This window comes from Littorina saxatilis, linkage group LG2 (genome assembly GCF_037325665.1).
Source record: "Littorina saxatilis isolate snail1 linkage group LG2, US_GU_Lsax_2.0, whole genome shotgun sequence".
In the NCBI taxonomy this organism is placed as follows: domain Eukaryota; kingdom Metazoa; phylum Mollusca; class Gastropoda; order Littorinimorpha; family Littorinidae; genus Littorina; species Littorina saxatilis.
The window spans coordinates 30,295,143-30,313,864 of record NC_090246.1 but is presented as its reverse complement, the minus strand read 5'-3'; the positions used below and the strand labels follow the sequence as shown (position 1 = coordinate 30,313,864).

The 18,722-nt window shown below is 41.9% G+C and overlaps 2 protein-coding genes across 4 annotated transcripts in view; one reads left to right on the top strand and one right to left on the bottom strand.

Annotated features, from left to right (window-relative positions):
* LOC138958726 (tensin-3-like) overlaps nucleotides 1-18,722 on the top strand; it is a 321,810-nt gene that overhangs the window by 56,515 nt on the left and 246,573 nt on the right. The window lies entirely within an intron of this gene.
* Nucleotides 332-9,894, bottom strand: LOC138958729 (uncharacterized). Its single transcript, XM_070330005.1, has 9 exons — nucleotides 9,785-9,894; nucleotides 6,698-6,807; nucleotides 6,267-6,350; nucleotides 5,624-6,081; nucleotides 5,408-5,485; nucleotides 4,375-4,452; nucleotides 3,230-3,477; nucleotides 2,192-2,351; nucleotides 332-649 (listed from the first exon to the last, which is right to left on the bottom strand). Exons 5-9 carry the CDS (start codon nucleotides 5,469-5,471, stop codon nucleotides 504-506), a joined length of 696 nt encoding a protein of 231 aa, XP_070186106.1. The 5' UTR covers nucleotides 5,472-5,485; nucleotides 5,624-6,081; nucleotides 6,267-6,350; nucleotides 6,698-6,807; nucleotides 9,785-9,894; the 3' UTR covers nucleotides 332-503.

The window sequence follows — 18,722 nt, the reverse complement described above, 5'->3', positions numbered from 1 at the left end:
GTAACTGATAATATGCTGAGGATATGGTATGATACTTTGACTTGACAAGCCCGCTGTGGCTATCTTCTTCGACACGCCAGCATTGGGTTTGTCTCCTCAAAGTATTGAGTGGCAATAATGATTGACACAGAGGATGCATCCTTGCCTTCCTAGCCCTGAGACTTTCCCTACGAACTTGTGATATTTTTGCGTGAACCATGTGCTTGAAATACTGAACTTTCTTTTAATACCATGTTCTTTCATATATATATACTGATTCTGGAGATGACAATAGATGATCAAAAAAGGCATGTATTTTATGTGTACGTTTTCACAAAACTGGCTTAAAAAAAAAAAGCTTCTCTTCAGAGAAAAGGATTAGGAACGCTGAAGAAGAAGAGAAAAAGATGTCTTCCCCTGTAATAGCAACTACTGGTTTGAAATTGGAGGCAACGTTCTGAATATTTCATAGACAAACTGTATAATAAATTACACTCTAGGCAGCCGTAGCTTACTGCATGTCCCTACAAATGCTCCTGATTAGCGTTCCCTTGTCCTTGAAGACCAGGCTGCTGTGGCATCTGCCTGTCCCGTTGCGATGTCAGCCAATTAGCAAGGGCCGCGTCCAGCTCCTGTTCTGTGGCATTGGCAAATGTACGTCTAACTGCAGCTGCAAACAGAAAGATAAAGAAACGTAACCAACCAAATCAGAGGAATGAAGCAGGCTGCCCAATTATGGACGATCCACAACATTAATGGGAGGTCCCTAGTTTCTGACATTGCTGATCACATGCGCATAGGACTGGAGGTTTTCAAAATGTCCCGTCCACAGTGCCATCAACTTTCACAAAAAGCTGGATATGCTATCATCAAAGACAGGTTAGGCCAAACAAAAATATACATTGGTGTAGGGTAATGTGACCAAAAAAGATAAGTGTCGGTAGGTCGGCTTTTTCTTTTAATTTAAAAAAGAAGATTTAGTTGAGTTTTTCTCTTCTTCTTCTTCGTTCGTGGGCTGAAACTCCCACGTACACTCGTGTTTTTTGCACCAGTGGAATTTTACGTGTATGACCGTTTATTTTACCCCGCCATTTAGGCAGCCACACGCCGTTTTCGGAGGAAGCATGCTGGGTATTTTCGTGTTTCTATAACCCACCGAACTCTGACATGGATTACAGGATCTTTTTCGTGCGCACTTGGTCTTGTGCTTGCGTGTACACACGGGGGTGTTCGGACACCGAGGAGAGTCTGCACACAAAGTTGACTCTGAGAAATAAATCTCTCACCGAACGTGGGGACGAACTCACGTTGACAGCGGCCAACTGGATACAAATCCAGCGCGCTACCGACTGAGCTACATTCCCGCCCCAGTTGAGTTTTTAAAGGAGGCTACTTTCCATAAGTTGGAATCACACGGGCGATTTAATCGTGAGATTTATTCCCCCAATCCGAACGGGGGCCGATCACAGATCAAATCGAAGGCCATTGACCCGTCACACGATGAACGAAGGATAACTTAACTCAACGCGACCGGGGCAGAGGTGACGTATCAAAGTGAACATTGCAAACGCGCTGAAAGCGAGCAGACGCTAATGTTCGAACATCGCTCTACCTTTCCGAAAAATACCGTTTAGCATTATGCCATAGCGAGAAATTAAGTTCACAGACAGTTGCAAGAGTAAAAAACTGTTCTTCCAAAAAGTTTTGAAACGACGAAGAGACGTTGTCTGCCACTTTAACAAGTCACGGCGGGAAGGCCGCAACAAAACGTTCTGATTGGCTTTGTGCTACGATTGCTCCACGGCAGTATTGCGGGGATAGAACAAGTTCTAACGCTCAAAGCTACAAGGAAATCTCGTAAGAGAGAGTCGTAGCTTTGTCTTAGCTCTTTTCTAAGACTCAGTCGCCAGTCTGACTGTAAGTTTTAGGAAATGAAGCGTGTGACTGCACCATTAGTCTCGCAAAATGTGCCAAAAAAAGTTTTAGGGTCGGCGGGAAAAATAGGGTCGGTCAGGTTACCCTAAACCAACATATATTTTTGTTTTGCCATATTTACCAACAAAATGACGAAAAAAACGCCTGAGGGTACCACCTGGGAGAATTGTATGTAAAGAACGGTCCAGTACTTTTCTCTGAGTCGCTCTACATACACATCACTATCCTAAATCAAATGTATAACAAGAAACGAAAGTAATAAATCAATTGAACTCACCATACATAACCCTTTTCAGGGTTAAGTTTTTGAAGGGGAGCTTGTTCTTCTGTCCGTGGTTGTTATATCTTCGAGCCAGAGGCGGAGCCAGTACTTTACGAAGCGTAGCCTTCAGAAATTTTGAAGGGGTCTCCCCACCCTCCAACGCAAGAGCTGCAGTCTGAAATTTAAATATTTTTTTTATTCAAACAGTCTTAAAGAAAAAAATACAATTTTTCTAAGAAAAAAATCCCTGATTTGAAAACGTTAGACAAACACATGGTCGACCAGTTAAAACCCAGATCCTAGTGAATAACTACCTCCAATATGTATGTTACGCTGTGTCTAATCAATACAACTTTATGTAGTTGAAATCTGCACATCGGAGCCAAGATTCACTTTCAGTTTCACATGCAGCTATGCCCTCAACCTCAAGCAAAACATGTGACCTCAAGCAAAATATGTTGTCGGCTAACACTCGGGGCAAGCAATCCAGCATTGCAGCAACAAATCAGTAACTGCAATGTGTATATTTCTGAAAGTAACAATCATATGGAGCGGACACTGCATAACATACACATCAGTTTGACTTTCGCTGCGACTGTGGTTGATCTGATTTGAACTGATCGGCCATGTGTTTCTTGCTGTTTGTCTGAGGTATTGGCAGCTGGATTCTTGTGCAACTCAACTGACTGAGAGGGTACGTTTCATGGATGGGAAGACAATGGTAGGTTTTTGAACACATTGTTTCAGAACACAGGAACAAAAAACGCAATTTGATGTGGCACATCGTTGCTAAAGTCGAAACAGCAGTTGTCGATCGAACCACAGATATTTAGGCCAATAGGGTGTACATATATAGATCTGACAATCATGCATACATACACTTTCATTGTAAGTTTGCCTGCTTATTACAGGGCTTGTGGAATTTCTAGCGGGCAAGTGACTCCATTGGCCTGGCTGACAAGTTAATATCTGATTTGGCCATCCCTGCGAGCCACACAAGGAATTCACACATCAGCCACAGAGACACATTCAACCAATATGACCAAAAATTACCACTGTGTTCCTGATGCCAGCATCTTGCAGCCGGCCTTCCAAATCAGTCATGTGGTCCAGTTCGCCCAAAGGAAACACCAGGTCCTGGGGGAGGGTTGGGGTCCGGTCAGCAGCCGGGCCAGGCTGGTTTGCTCCATCCTTGAGTTGTTGTTGTAGCTGCATCATTGCAGTGGCAAGACGTCGTACTTCATGGCACAAATCACCAAGTTTCGAGAGGATCTGAACATATGCTGGGTCAGATGTAGAATCTAAACAAATAAAAGACAAAATGTGAGACAGTGCAGACAAAAGGTGGAAAAAGGGTGATGGTGATTGATGGGGAAAGCTTAACCAAAGTACTATTATATATGAAGTCTTATATCGCGCGCGTATCTCCAGACTCGGACTCAAGGCGCAGGGATCTATTTATGCCGTGTGAGATGGAATTTTTTTTTACCCAATAATACATCACACATTCACATCGACCAGCAGATCGCAGCCATTTCGGCGCATATTCTACATTTCACGGCCTATTATTCCAAGTATGAGCAAGAAAAGCAGTATGCACAGTGCAATGAAGAAATACCACTCATTTATATGGTTTCCACGGGTACACACCACTATATATTACCTCTCATACAAAATTTAGGCTGATGTGTTCGAGATCAGATCTTTGTGATAAGGCTGTTTATTGTAAAACCAATTCTATGACCGAAAAGGCCATGCATCCTCCTCTCAGCAAACAGATTGAGTTTACATCAGGTAGTGACTATACAGAGGAATCTACAACAGACTTTTACCAGGAAACAAATGACTATTATGGATACAAATTTGATAGTTATTCCAAACGCTACAAAAAATGTGTTCTGTATGAGCAATTTCGATTATGTGCCCATTCAAAAGCAGAAACATTTGAGGTGTGTCAGTGTATGAGGTTCCACTGTACAATCACTGCCTTTTGCAATCCATGACAGGGGAACGAATGGTCTTTCTTTTCGTATAAATGGTATCACAAAGATCAGCCCTCAAAATCACTTTTCTTTTTAAAGACACGTAGTATGGAAATAACCTTTCTACAAACAATTACAAATGACAGTCAACTGTTTTGTGGAGTGGCGATCTTTCCCCCCTAAAACGTGTCATAATAAACAACAAACACTACTCACCCCTCCAAGGTAGGGGGCTACTCCCAGTCCCATGACGCATGCGGCCAACACCAGACTCAGCCATGCTGTCGTCATTGCCTGTACAGAAATATTTGTCAAATAGTGAAAACAAAACACCAGAAATGTTTATCACAGATTTTCAGCAGCAATACCAAGAAGGAAATAAAACATAAAAAGCAGACCTCGGTAAGATAGGGGATACCCTGTCCTGTGACAAAGTATTATTATATATGAAGTCTTATATCGCGCGCGTATCTCCAGACTCGGACTCAAGGCGCAGGGATCTATTTATGCCGTGTGAGAGGGAAATTATTTACACAATACATCACACATTCACATCGACCAGCAGATCGCAGCCATTTCGGCGCATATCCTACTTTTCACGGCCTATTATTCCAAGTATGAGCAAGAAAAGCAGTATGCACAGTGCAATGAAGAAATACTACTCATTTACATGGTTTCCACGGGTACACACCTCTATATTACCTCTCATACAAAATGTAGGCTGATGTGTTCGAGATCAGATCTTTGTGATAAGGCTGTTTATTGTAAAACCAATTCTATGACCGAAAAGGCCATGTATCTTCCTCTCAGCAGATTGAGTTTACATCAGGTAGTGACTATACAGAGGAACCTACAACACAGACTTTTACCAGGAAACAAATGACTATTATGGATACAAATTTGATAGTAATTCCAAACGCCACATAAAATGTGTTCTGTATGAGCAATTTCGATTATGTGCCCATTCAAAAGCAGAAACCTTGATTAAAGTGAATTTGAGGGGTGTCAGTGTATGAGGTTCCACAGTACAATCACTGCCTTTTGCAAACCATGACAGGGGAACGAATGGTCTTTCTTTTCGTATAAATGGTATCACAAAGATCTGCCCTCAAAATCACTTTTCTTTTTAAAGACACCTAGTATGGAAATAACCTTTCTACAAACAATCACAAATGACAGTCAACTGTTTTGTAGAGTGGCGATCTTTCCTCCCTAAAACGTGTCATAATAAACAACAAACACTACTCACCCCTCCAAGGTAGGGGGCTACTCCCAGTCCCATGACGCATGCGGCCAACACCAGACTCAGCCATGCTGTCGTCATTGCCTGTACAAAAATATTTGTCAAATAGTGAAAACAAAACACCAGAAAAGTTTATCACAGATTTTCAGCAGCAATACCAAGAAGGAAATAAAACTTAAAAAGCAGGAGTACCACACAAGGACAAGCATTTTAAAAGCTCACCTCGGTAAGATAGGGGATACCCTGTCCTGTGAAGTCTAGGCACCTGACCTCTTGGGGGTGTCCGTCCTGGAACAGTAATTGCAGTCAGTGAGCAAACATATAATCACATCACATAACAATGTAAATAGGGAACACAGACAAAGTTTAGCAAGATAATAAATAAATCCACAACAAGACGTCTAAAGGGTTAACAACAAATGTGTCAATCTTTGGGCCTGAAACTAAAACAGCTTTGAAAACCCTTTATCACCAAGACTACAAGTATACCTTGCTAGCCCATGCCCAAAAATGTAGATGGATTTTGCTCGATACAGCAACACTTGAACACAAATTCTTTCTACATCTACGTTTCAGCATACACATAAAAGTTTATAAACCAACACAAAAGGGATTACACTTACCGGCAGGAACGTGTGACGGCTGCACCCTGGGAGACCCAGATGAAGAACGTGTCTCGTCTGGAAAAAAATTGTCGGCATATTTCAGAGCTATAGCAATTGTACTTGGATACTATTACTAAGATCAGATACAAACAGGCCATGACAAATACATTAACCATCTCGCTGCTTATAGGCTATAGGACGACAGCCGATGTTATGGGTGTGTGCTGTAACGAACAAAAAAAGACATCATTTGTACTTACCCAAAAAACCCTGGGCATGGAAACCAGACTCTCTCGACTGTGACACTCTTGGTGGCGTTGGCAAACGGATTAAACGTGACCCGTCTGAAAACGACCAATGAATCAACCATGAAATAATAATCTTCACAAATTTAGATAGATATCCCTACTGCAACACATGTATGTCAGATGACACAGCTCCCTCCTTTATATTTACACACACAAAACATCCACAGAGAAATAAACACCAACAGGTTTAGCGGGGTTAGCAGCAGTTGTAAATCACATAACTTGTCAGGAAAGTCTAACAAACAACTACGCTCACACACAGTAAAATTGATTTAAAAAAAACAACTGTTTGAGAAGAAAATTAAAATCCAGTAAAAATAACAATGGCCTTCTGCGAAATAAGCTTCAGCATATAGCTAACAAAGCATGGTAACAGCACATACCCTCGTCACCACCAACAGTTTTTTCCGCATTTCCATCAATTTCATCAGGCTCAACACACACCAGATCCTCTTCGTGCACCTCACCCTCCCTTACAACAACAGGTGCAACTCTGAAAAAGAACAGACATATAATGCTATGAAAATTGCAACCAAATAATGAGCTATCAGCCAATGGGTTGCACAGCAATTGAAACAGAGTTGGACATTAACTAATCCACAAGCAAAACATTGGCCTTAAATTCACTATTGGCCACAATTGCAATTAACTCAGTTGTACTGGTGAAGGACCAAATACTCAATCTTAACAAGAAATTCCACCTCTCCAAGTCACTTAGCGACAAGTGTACATCCATCCAATCAGTCTAAAACCAATGCCAAACACAACCTGAACATGTTGCAACTTCAAGCAGACACGGAAGCCACATTTTAGAGGGAGCTGAGAAAAGCTACCAAGTATTCCAGGGAATTAAATGAAAATAACAAATTCATTTTCTACAGAAACCTGCCGACATGAAATCTTCCTGAGATGCCAAGAAGATATCTGTCCGAATAACACCTATGAGGCTGCCGTTGTGTTTAATATGAGACCAGTCCCATCTCGACTCAGGGTTTCATCTACTAGTGCGAAAATGTCCCATCACAATTCCCTTTAGTGCGTCAAAGGACGCATTGAGATTACCTCGACTGCGCCACCAAATGTACACTTTACATCGGAATACACACACACCCAAACAAACACACACATACAACATGATATAGCGGCTAATTCTCAGATGGCCCCATATTGCACTATTTTCAAAAACGTGTACATGCATCTTTGACGCTTTTTGCCTTCGACTATGTCCCATCGGAATTTATCAATCAATCAATATCAATATGAGGCTTATATCGCGCATATTCCGTGGGTACAGTTCTAGGCGCTCTGCAATGATGCCGTGTGAGATGGAATTTTATACGGCCAGTAGATTGCAGCCATTTCGGCGCATATTTACCTTTCACGGCCTATTATTCCAAGTCACACGGGTATAGGTAGACAATTATTAACTGTGCCGAAGCAATTTTGCCAGGAAAGACCCTTTTGTCAATCGTGGGATCTTTAACGTGCACACCCAATGTAGTGTACACGGGGGATGTTCGGACACCAAAGAGAGTCTGCACACAAAGTTGACTCTGTGAAATAAATTTCCGCCGAACGTGGGGACGAACTCACGCTGACAGCGGCCAACTGAAAACAAATCCAGCGCACTACCAACTGAGCTACAGTAGTACCTGCCATATCCGGTCACCCATTAGTCATTGCAAAGGTGACCGCAAATATCAGGTGGCCGTTCATTACAGGCCCCCTCCTCCTCCAAAAAAACCCAAAAAACACGATCAAGTTTTCATGAAGAAAAGAAAGCGATCATCCACGAGCCGCCGATTCATTGTCTCTGTTAGTTTTGCTTTCGTTTATACATCTTAATTATTTGCGTGTTTAACTCGATCGTCTTGGCTAAGCTATTGTTTCGTATGTTTCTATGTGTGTTGTTTGGATTATTATATATGTATTTGAGTGTCAGATAAACAAGTGTTTCAAACTCACATCAGCTGTGATTGATCCGGAAGTGACTGCCGTAAATGTACATGTATGCGCATGTCTGTATTTACAGTTTGCGCATGCGTAAGTATTCATGTCGTCTGCTCGTGCTGTGCCGTCTGTGCACACAACACACACACACACACACACACACACAAACCACAGGCGCTCGCCCGCGAAAGTGACAAGTGGCCGTTAAGTGGCCGCTCCTGTCGAGTAAGAGGGGCACCTTAGGGCAAAAATCAGTGACCGTTGACCGCGTCAGACAGGTTAACGGCCATTAAGAGTCAATTATAGAAGGAAAACTCATTAGTCATGGGAAAGCTGGCCGCTCCGGGTAGGTTCACGCCCACGAAAGGGCCGGAAATGGAAGGGACTACTGTATATCCCCGCCCCAGTTGAGGGAGACAAATGTCCCATTGCCTTTTTCTCACAGGCTAAACCCAGTGATGACGCTAGTATTTTTTCAAACCGGTACACAAACTTTTATGATGCAAACTGTCCAGAAAAAAACCGGTAAGCTGGTCATTGGAACTAGTAAGAGTCTAACTCAGAGTACTTACTGGTTTTCATTGCTTTACCAGTGAAAAAACAACCGGTAGTTCTAAAAATCAACCGGCAGCCAATTTTCCCCGGGTATTTCCTCATTTCAACCGGTAAAATACCGGTAAACGCCAATACTGTAAACCCTGTCGACTCATTCGTCAACCCGGCTTTCACTTTTAGTTGATCCACTGTTCAATGACTTCCAATTCACAATATTGGCTTGTTAGAGACATGAAGCAAACCAAGCGTATTGGACACGACTCGACTCCAAACGGAAGAGAAAGCAAAAACTCAAAACGAACCAATTTGATTTACGAATAATCCAGTCGTGGATAAATTGGTTATTTCCCTTGGTGAACCTAGTTCCTTTTTTTTCTGTTATGCTTTACATTTCTTGCTGAGGAAAAAAAAAGGAACAGTATAGTTGAATTTCATATTAACGACTCAGCCGCATAAAAGCTACATCAAATAAAAAGAACTTAATTCAAAAAGAATACAACCATGACAAAAGTGCCTGCAGAGCCACTCTTCAATCATTCCAACCTACGTTCTGATCGCTACGGAGTTTGTTTGCTTAACGCCCACGAAGGGCCATATCAGGGCGGTGCTGCTTTGACATTTAACGTGCGCCACACACAAGACAGAAGTCGCAGCACAGGCTTCATGTCTCACCCAGTCACATTATTCTGACACCGGACCAACCAGTCCTAGCACTAACCCCATAATGCCAGACGGAGCAGCCACTAGATTGCCAATTTTAAAGTCTTAGGTATGACCCGGCCGGGGTTCGAACCCACGACCTCCCGATCACGGGGCGGACGCCTTACCACTAGGCCAACCGTGCCAGTATTGCTACGGAGTGAGAAGCAGAAATAAGTATGGAGTCTGAGAAGAAAGTGCAACAACTGGCAGCTCTGATAACCTGCTATTTTTAGGAAACACACCAGAAACTGATGACAACTTACCTGGCAGACTGGCTATCCCTGTAATCTTCGCCACTGTCGGAGGAAGTGCTGAAATCGCTGTAGAACTCCAGCCTTCTAGCCTTCCGACAGCAAGCTTCATAGTCAGCTGAAAAAAAATACAATCATAATTGCAAACTGAATACATCACATTCACAATTATAAAAAAAAAGGGGAACAACCCAAGAACAAGTTAGAAGTATGCATCTTGATGATCTTCATCAGTTGAAAAAGAACAACGTACTCAGCATCTGCATATACTGCCAATAAACACAATCTGTGACTGAAAGACGCCATTTAAATTACCATGACCTTCTGAGTGACAGACAAAATCTTAACATATGAAAGACAAATAAAAAACTATCAGTGACAGTGTCCTGAAAACTGGTATTAGTGGTAATCTGACAATTAACAGAAAACACATCTTGATTGAATTACAATTGAAAGTCACAACGTTAATAGACACAACAACCATCTATATTAATACAAGAAGAGCAAACGCTCGATCGAGTCACTTTCGCAGTTCTGAATATTATATGAGGCATCAGATGGACAGGAAGAAATTGCTATTCACAACACAATGAGTCACGTTCACATAAAATTTGAGCCCGGTCACTTTTATAGTTTCCGAGAAAAGACCAACGTTAAGTTGTGTGTTGCCGAACAGAAAAGGCTAGTTATCTCCCTTGTTTTTCTGATAACGTTCGTAAAAGGCTACAGATGTAAATACTTTGATGTAAAGAATAATCCTACAAAGTTTCAATCACATCCGATGAACTTTGTCAAAGATATAAAATGTCTAATTTTTCCTTTGACGCTGACCTGTGACCTTGAAAAAGGTCAAAGGTCAACGAAACCATCGTTAAAGTGTAGAGGTCATGACTAAACAAAATATGAGCCCGATCGCTTTGATAGTTTCCGAGAAAAGTCCAACGTTAAGGTGGTGTCTACGGACGGCCGGACAGACTAACACTGACCGATTACATAGTCACTTTTTCTCAAGTGACTCAAAAATTAACAACAAAATAACTTACTTGACGCAAACATGATGGCAGCCTTGTAAAAAGGCCATGACGGTTGCGGTTCCTTTTTCCTGAGGATCCAGGAAGAGTTCACTGCTGATCCTGAAGGTGGCCAAGCACACTTCTCCCCGTCGGAACTAATCCAATTTGACGGCACAACCGCCACAGACTTGTCCCTATCGGGCTCTTGGAATTCCATCACGCAATACATGACCTAAACACCCGCCAAACACAAGGGAAAAACAAGATTAATGACTGACCTTTAAAACATTACACAAACGCTAAAACACACAAAACAAAATGATCTGTCCGCCAAGGGCAACCCTGACAGAGTACTTGTTCAAGCGAAAGAATGCCCCCACGTTTTAGGGACAGCAAACTTTCAGAACTTTCCTCCGACGGCATAGATCACCAGCATATATATATATATATATACAAAACACACACCCCCTACCCTCAATACTGCTCTTGGGACATAGGAAAAACCACAAACTCCCTTTTATACGGCAGAAGTACACACTTTGAGGAAACAACTGACGCCAAAACAACCTGCAAATGACCAGTCAACCCTGCAACCCTATGGATCCCCAAAAGAGCAGACTGAAGGGGATAATCAAAATGATCCGCAACATGCGAAAAACGCTCAACAACAAGCAAGGGACCATCAGCGTGTTGTTGAACAACAATATTTCTGATCAGGAAAAATGCATCTTTGATCCTGACACAATTATCACCATCAAACGCAGAAAAATACAACCCATTCAAATAAATCTCTTTGAACTGAGACACATCTACCAGTTCTAAAGGAAGAGGACCATGGTGCGCTTTTAGTGGAACATTATCCATGGGCTTATCACGCTGCCTAAAACCAACAAAGCCAGTCATCTTCTTTTCACTCATCCGCCGAATAATCTGCTGGAGAGGTAGACGGGGAGAACGGACTAACCTTTTCAAGGAACACAGGAAGTTTTCAAAAGGAAAAGCTGAGTAGCGATCAAGTGGACCAAACGTCTTAACATCATCGGCTAAATGGACCAATCCATGGACATTATACACCAAGAAATCCTGACCATACAGCCTGCCTGCTTCAGCAACAAAATATATCAGTAGATCTTTAGCATACATTGCATGAGTGGTGTACAAGGTAGGACTGGCCAGACAAAAAATCGCAACAAAGAGCAGAAGAAAGTGTCTATACAACTTATCTGGTAGCTCGCCTTTGAGTGCAACAACCCCGGAGTACAACAAAAACTGACGAAACTCAGTAGCCTTCCAACGTTCCAAATCAGCAAGGGGTCGACACTGTCTGGAGAACTCACGAGGGATGAAATTCTTGTAAAGAACAAGACGCTCTGAAATCATGGCTATGCCACGAGAACCTAGACGCAAGCCCTTGCTGACCGGACTCTTCACCCAGCACAAAAGGAGCCTGCGTGTCACGCCCAAACAAACCAAGTGCATGAAATCCAAAGGAAATTGAGAAACTAAACCAATGGAGGCTAGACCGTGTAGCGGAGAAGGACCATGATGATGGTTCACATCAGACATTTCATTAAAAGCAACATCAGTCCTTGATGCGGCAGTCACCTCAGGAAAAATAACTTTCTTCTCATACACACCTTTCTGAGTACACTTTTCACACCCATGATAGCCAGAGTGCCCCTTCACATTCTTGACAAATGCACGTGCAGGTGCATCACAAACAAAACAAGAAATATGGACAGAAACCTCCCTGTTGCAAACGGGAATGAACACAGGACCCCGCTCAAGCACCTGCATCTCCTGAACAAAATCATGTAAATACTCGTCAACACTGCCTGGCTTCTTTTCACCGCAGTACAAACCAATGAGAAATGGGTCTGACACAAAAGGCTTAACAACCATCCCCACAATCGGCCAAAGCTGTACGCTGGAGCTCTTGAACAGAGGCAAGCCATCAATGCTAACCTGTAGCCAAAAACCATCAACATCTCTGCAAACATCATTCGCATTAGTCAGAAGTGACGACAAAGAATCAATGACACCAAAATGATGGTAAGAACCACCCTGCACATCCTTGATGTCATACCGCACAGGTGTTTTCAAAAGGGTCCTGGAATCTTTTGGGAGATTTGGATGAAATACTTTCAATACACTCAGGAGACCATTCAACGCTAACAAGGGAATGTTGAACAATGTAGCCCAATTCCTAAGTTCGGATGCCAACAGTTCTCCATCAACAACCTCTTCATCCTCACATTCAGATGCAGACTCATTATCAATATCATCACACTCGCGTGCTGCTTCTAATCTATCAGTATCAAGCAACCTATCAAACTGCAAGTTCTCTTCGTTGTTGACATCGTCGACAAAAAAAGCCTGAGCAATGCATTCTGATTCATCTTCACTCAAATCACAAACTGCAGACAAAGCCTCATCTCCCTGAAACCCCACACACTGCTCATGAAATCCCAAATCGAAAACCGAGCCAGTACCGGGAGCATCACCACAAAGCTTATGTGAAAAGCTACCGACATCATGATCATCATCATGGCCGATATCATCGGCGAGTGGCAACCCTTGTTTCTGCTGTGTAGCTTTTACAATGTTGAGACACTTACTAACATCAGCCCGTATGCGTCTTCTCTTCGTCCAGTAAGGTAAATCCCCTGACGACATGCTTGGATGAACTCTTGAGCCTTACATTAACAGTAACAGATCTTTCAGTTTCACTAAATCACTTACACTTACAGAAAATGATTGAAACGCTGATCACCCCATCAGTAAAAAAAAACAAAAAAGAAGAAAGAAAGTCTAGCTAGCTACGCTTCAGAATGTCTTGTAATTAGAAAGTTTGTAAGATAAAACTGTTTGGTTCTGACAATGAAACGTTCAAGTACAACTGCAAGTTTAACAAGTAAGCTTAATGACTAAAGTTTGTGAAATCAAGATGAAGATGGCAGTGTCGTCATCACAGCAGCAGCTTACCGAACGAGTACGAAAACAATCTACCTCAGAATCAGAATCGCTGATAACAATACGAACATCTTTAACAAACAACTCAATGGTCAGTCAAAATATCTCACTTTACCTTGTGCCGGTTAAAAAATGCTAGTCAAAAAGACTCAAATGTGGAGAGAGTGGAGAAAATCCGACCGTCTGTGTCGATGATCACTGGGAAGTAAATTCAAATGCTCCCAGCTTCAGCCAACCGGTCACGCGAAGCAAATTTGGCGCGTATACGTCATTTCCGGTAAACTAAAATCGACGGAATCCATGCAAAAGAAACAGAAATCATTCATGTAGTCTATTCAACAGAATAATTATATTCTGCATTCCTATTGTTTCTAGAATTGGTCCGATTCAAAGTGGCCGCTCTCAAAGCGTGGGTTTTCCAAACTATGTCAAACCCGTCAGTCAGTCCGAGCTGAAGCTCACGCTGGAGATCTATTTTTAGCTAGAGATACGGAGTCTCCTCCCATATAAGGAAGTTTTACATCACTTCCGGTATTCAAAAGGTAAACAAGGGAACCCCTTCTTCTCTGACTTGGCCCGTTTGTTTTGAAACTTTAGTTTTGGGTTTTCTTTTGTAATTATAATTGTTTTTATCCGCTTTCTGTTTAGTGTTACAGCTGATTCTTGTAAGTTACTTTAGGGAATTTCCGACACTGATTTAGATGAAAGTTTACTTAGATTTGGGTGGATTGTTTTGACTTAATTTATTGATGCATTGTTTTTGCAAACAAATTATAATATGTTGTATATAATGTATATAATTGTGTAACTATTTTTGATGCTTTTTGATAAAACTATGTTTATTGATTATATTTGTCTGTCAGGTTAGATTCTCTTTCTAAATTATTTTACTTAGTTTATGTTTGTGTGGATTAGTGACCTCAGGTCTTTGGATTTTCAGTATGTATAATTAAGCTCATGCCTACCGGTACCAGCTGATGATGTGAGGTGATGAATAAACCCATGCACACTCTATACAAGATGTTCGAGTGTTCCTTCCCCTTGTTAAAACTGGCAGCCGACTGCGTGCTGATATTTATATCGATCCACCTCGATCAGGCTTGCATAATTATAATATCGGGATAAGAATAATCAGGATAAGAATAAAGTTAGGATAATAATAACAATAATAATAATAATAAAATAATGAGATAGAAATAAGATAGGAAAACTATAGTACATAAAAATAAAAATAATCCATTCAACTTTATCTGACAAAAGATATATTGAAAAAAAACACCAATTTAAATTTTACGAAAAAAAAAATTTTCAATTAAGAAGAATAACAACTTTTAACCAAAATCTAAAAGACAGATATAAAAATAAACATTAAAATAAAATTTTAAAAAATTGCATGTAAAACAGGCACACAATTTTTTTTATGCACACTCAAAACTCTATTTGGATGGTTTGGATGCACATAAAAAAATAGTTAAACAATAAATATAATTATCCGGTCTGGACGAAAAATATTATACCAAAAAATTGTGATTGCTGTAGACGTACAGCACCAGCAAGAATCCAGCTGGATATGATATGCCGCAGGTCACGTATAGTATATATGACCCGCGCCAGCAATAATCCAGCTGGCTATGATATGCCACATGTCATGGTCAGATCATGTACGACATGACACATTGTAATCATGTGGTATCCATATGATTTCTGACATATGTACATTATGTGGCAACTGGCATCTGTCCCGCAGATGATTTCCAGATCTTTTGCTGCCTGGGTGGTCTTATTTCTTTCAGGTCTTTTCGTGCACCGACCTCCTTCTTCATCCAGATGCCGTTCCCCCTGTATGTAGGTATCGGGTTTAAAAATAACCCCACATTTTTATCTTCTTCCTCAGGTGCTTGAATTGCTCTAAAGTTTCTTGTCTTACGTAATTCAATCCAGCCTTTATTCTCTCTCTCTCTCTCTCTCTCTCTCTCTCTCTCTCTCTCTCTCTCTCTCTCTCTCTCTCTCTCTCTCTCTCTCTCCGCCTCAAACTCTTTAATTATCTCTCCGTCTGTTTTCTACCCCTCCCCTTTCCTCCTTTCCCCCTCTTCAGCCTCCATCTCCCCGACTTTTTCCTCAATCCTCCCACATTTCAGCGCCAAACACTGTCACCCTCTCTCTGGCCTCTTCTACCAATTAACCGTATAGCGCATGATGCTATGCGTAGTAGCTACTGTCTCTGTTTTCACATGATGTTATGCGTAGCCGCTAGGTACTGTGTCTGTTTTCATAGCACTTTTATTTCTAAACTTGGCCACCGCATGGCACCATGCACACTCACCTTTTGTCTTGTGTACTCTCTGCTTGCTCAAAGTTTCTCAGCCCTCCTCTGCCAAACAATCAGATACAGCTTAGAAAGAGACTACTTCGCAAGGCTAAGAACATATGAATTGTCGCTTCTCTGAGAGATTCTTCTGACCCCTCCTCTTCCCGGCAACGAGTCCAATACAGGGCAGACAGATACTACATCGCAAAGCTCAGAAACTCGGAAGTGTCTCTTCTACGAAACATTCTGCTGCACTCAAAGTTTCTGAGCTCTGTTTGACCATGAGAACTGGGACATACTCAGCAAGGCTTACCGCCCCAAAAGAATTTCTTCTGGATGTAGACAAGAAACATTTTTTGGAGACAACGTTGTGGAAGGGTACCAGTGACATCGCAAGATAAAGAAATCTATCTGAATATCATTAATGCTGGTCACTCCTTAATAGATTTTTTTTCTGAATCTTGACTGGAAGAAGTTTTGGGAGACTATATTGGCCAGGTACAGTGCAGAAAGAGACTACTCGGGAAAGATGAATATCTCCAGTTGCTGTTTTCTTTCGAGCGCAATGTGTTTGGTGTGAACAGTACAATTCTTTGGAGACGACCCCCGTACCGCGGGAGCCACGCTTTCCCAAGGTTGAGAAGTTTGTAGCGGCATGTGGCTGCTGTCCCTTCTATTCGTTTCAACACAAGGAAACGAGGGACCGAAAAAGCGCGGGGGAGTGGAACATTGTGGCGTGGCCACTACTACACTACTACGCTAGCCCTTAGCACTCCATTCAGAGTGGGTTCGTGTTGTAGAAGTAGTGGTGTTGTAGTTGTTTGGTGTCGACCTCCATGGGAGTGTCGTTCTACTCAGCACTACTACTACTACTGCTACTTAGTTTCTCCAGCAAGGGTGACTTTTAATGTGTTTGTGTGGAAATAACCTTGCAGTTTTAATGAGGCATCGTATGTGGACGGAGTTTTGTTTTGAACAATCTTGCACATTCTCCGTTACGAAATGCAAAAGTCTTGTTCAGTGAAGCAGTCAAACAGTTTTTGCAGTGACGGCGGTTTATGAAAACATCGCCTGTGGCAAGAGTTTTGTGTTTGGTTTGAAAAGTTCTAATTGCGCTTTCGGATTGGAGAGTTGCAAAGACAAATGCCTGCGGCAAAGCAGTGTTTGAAGGATTGAAACATTGCGCTTATTCAGTGTTGGCGGGGACAAGTGACATCTGAAGGCACTGATTCGTTTTGCTGTGTCAAGGATTTTGGTTTGAGACATTCTTTCACATTTTCGAAGGCCGTTTCGGTAAAATAAATGATCTGTGTAAGAGTTATGTATGTGTGTTACATTCTCAACCCGTTTCATTTGGATTCAGGTAAATTCTTTGCCGTGTAGTTTTGTGTGAAACATTGGAGTGCATTTTCGGAGTATTTTCGGTTCATTTGCAAAGTCTTCCATGAGGCCAAGTGTTAATATTTGATGACGATGCTGGCGACACGCATTTTTGTTGCTCTGGGAAATTCCGGCATGCTCTGAGATGACCCTGAACGATTGAGTGGGTGTAAAATGCACAACGGTGACTAAGTTCTGTTTGCGTTTTGTTGAGAATTGCAGTAGTTTCTTGGAGCATTTTACTTCAAGACACGAATTCTCTTGCACAGATTCTTGGAATCGAGTTCTGATATTGATTTCTAAATACCGTCTGAAGTTATGCAGCGAAACATGGATACGATCAGCCAAAGCCAGAGTCTGACAAGTAAACAAGTGGTAAACTGACATGCTGTTCTGAATGCCGACACTGAAAACTTAGCTTCGACAAGTTTACCACAAATGCTAAGTACACGTTTTCTGCACAGAGGACTCCTTTTGGGTTGTGGTCTCCAAGTATGAACCTTTGACAAGTTACCTACACCTCGGATACTTCTACGACGCAGAACTGGAATGTGTTCTCAGTCAATGAGCCTTTGAAAGGTTCTCCACTAACACCACCACGGATGCTACTTCACCAGTGAAAGTTTGGATATGGATTAGCTCTCTTCAGTGAAGTCTCTGGCAAGAATTTCCTACCGCAAATTCTTGCCTGTTTCAGTTTCGTTCCCTTTTTCTCCTTTGGTGACATGGATTAACTTATGTGGCCCTTGACCAAGGCCACACCGTGCTACTATGGAGGGATGTTTCGGACAGAAGAAGAGAGCTGTGTCCAGGTATTTCTCTAGAAGATGGGCAAGCATCAAGGTAAGGCTACCACGCTACCTGTAGAACACCTTTTAGGGGCGACTGATGTGCACTAGTGTTTTTTGTTTTCACCTGTACAGGTACGTGTTTCTTCACCCGGTACTTCTGGGCAGCGTGGAATTTTGACCTTTTGGTGTTGGGATGGTGAGGGGGATCTCGCCCATATCACACGTGTACATTCAGTCTCAGTATGTGTGGCTGCGGAGTTGCTGACAATGAAATAATTATAGTATCTCAAGTTAAGAAATAACGAATATTATGACGGTGGTGTGTTGGCATTAGCAAAGTGTCTGTTGAATTCTTTATTAGTAGTATTGACTGAATTACGCGTTGCTGATGAACATTTGTTACTGGATATGGATTTGATGGTAGTTGCATGCTAGCGTACGCAATTTGTTTTCCTGGGAAACTCTGTCTGTCGCGCCAAACAGAT

Coding starts and splice junctions, on each gene's coding strand:
- LOC138958729 (XM_070330005.1), bottom strand. CDS start 5,471: ATGGCTGAGTCTGGTGTTGGCCGCATGCGTCATGGGACTGGGAGTAGC. Junction 4,453..5,407: donor TAGCCCCCTACCTTGGAGGG/GTGAGTAGTGTT, acceptor ATTTCTGTACAG/GCAATGACGACAGCATGGCT. Junction 3,478..4,374: donor TAGCCCCCTACCTTGGAGGG/GTGAGTAGTGTT, acceptor TTATTTGTTTAG/ATTCTACATCTGACCCAGCA.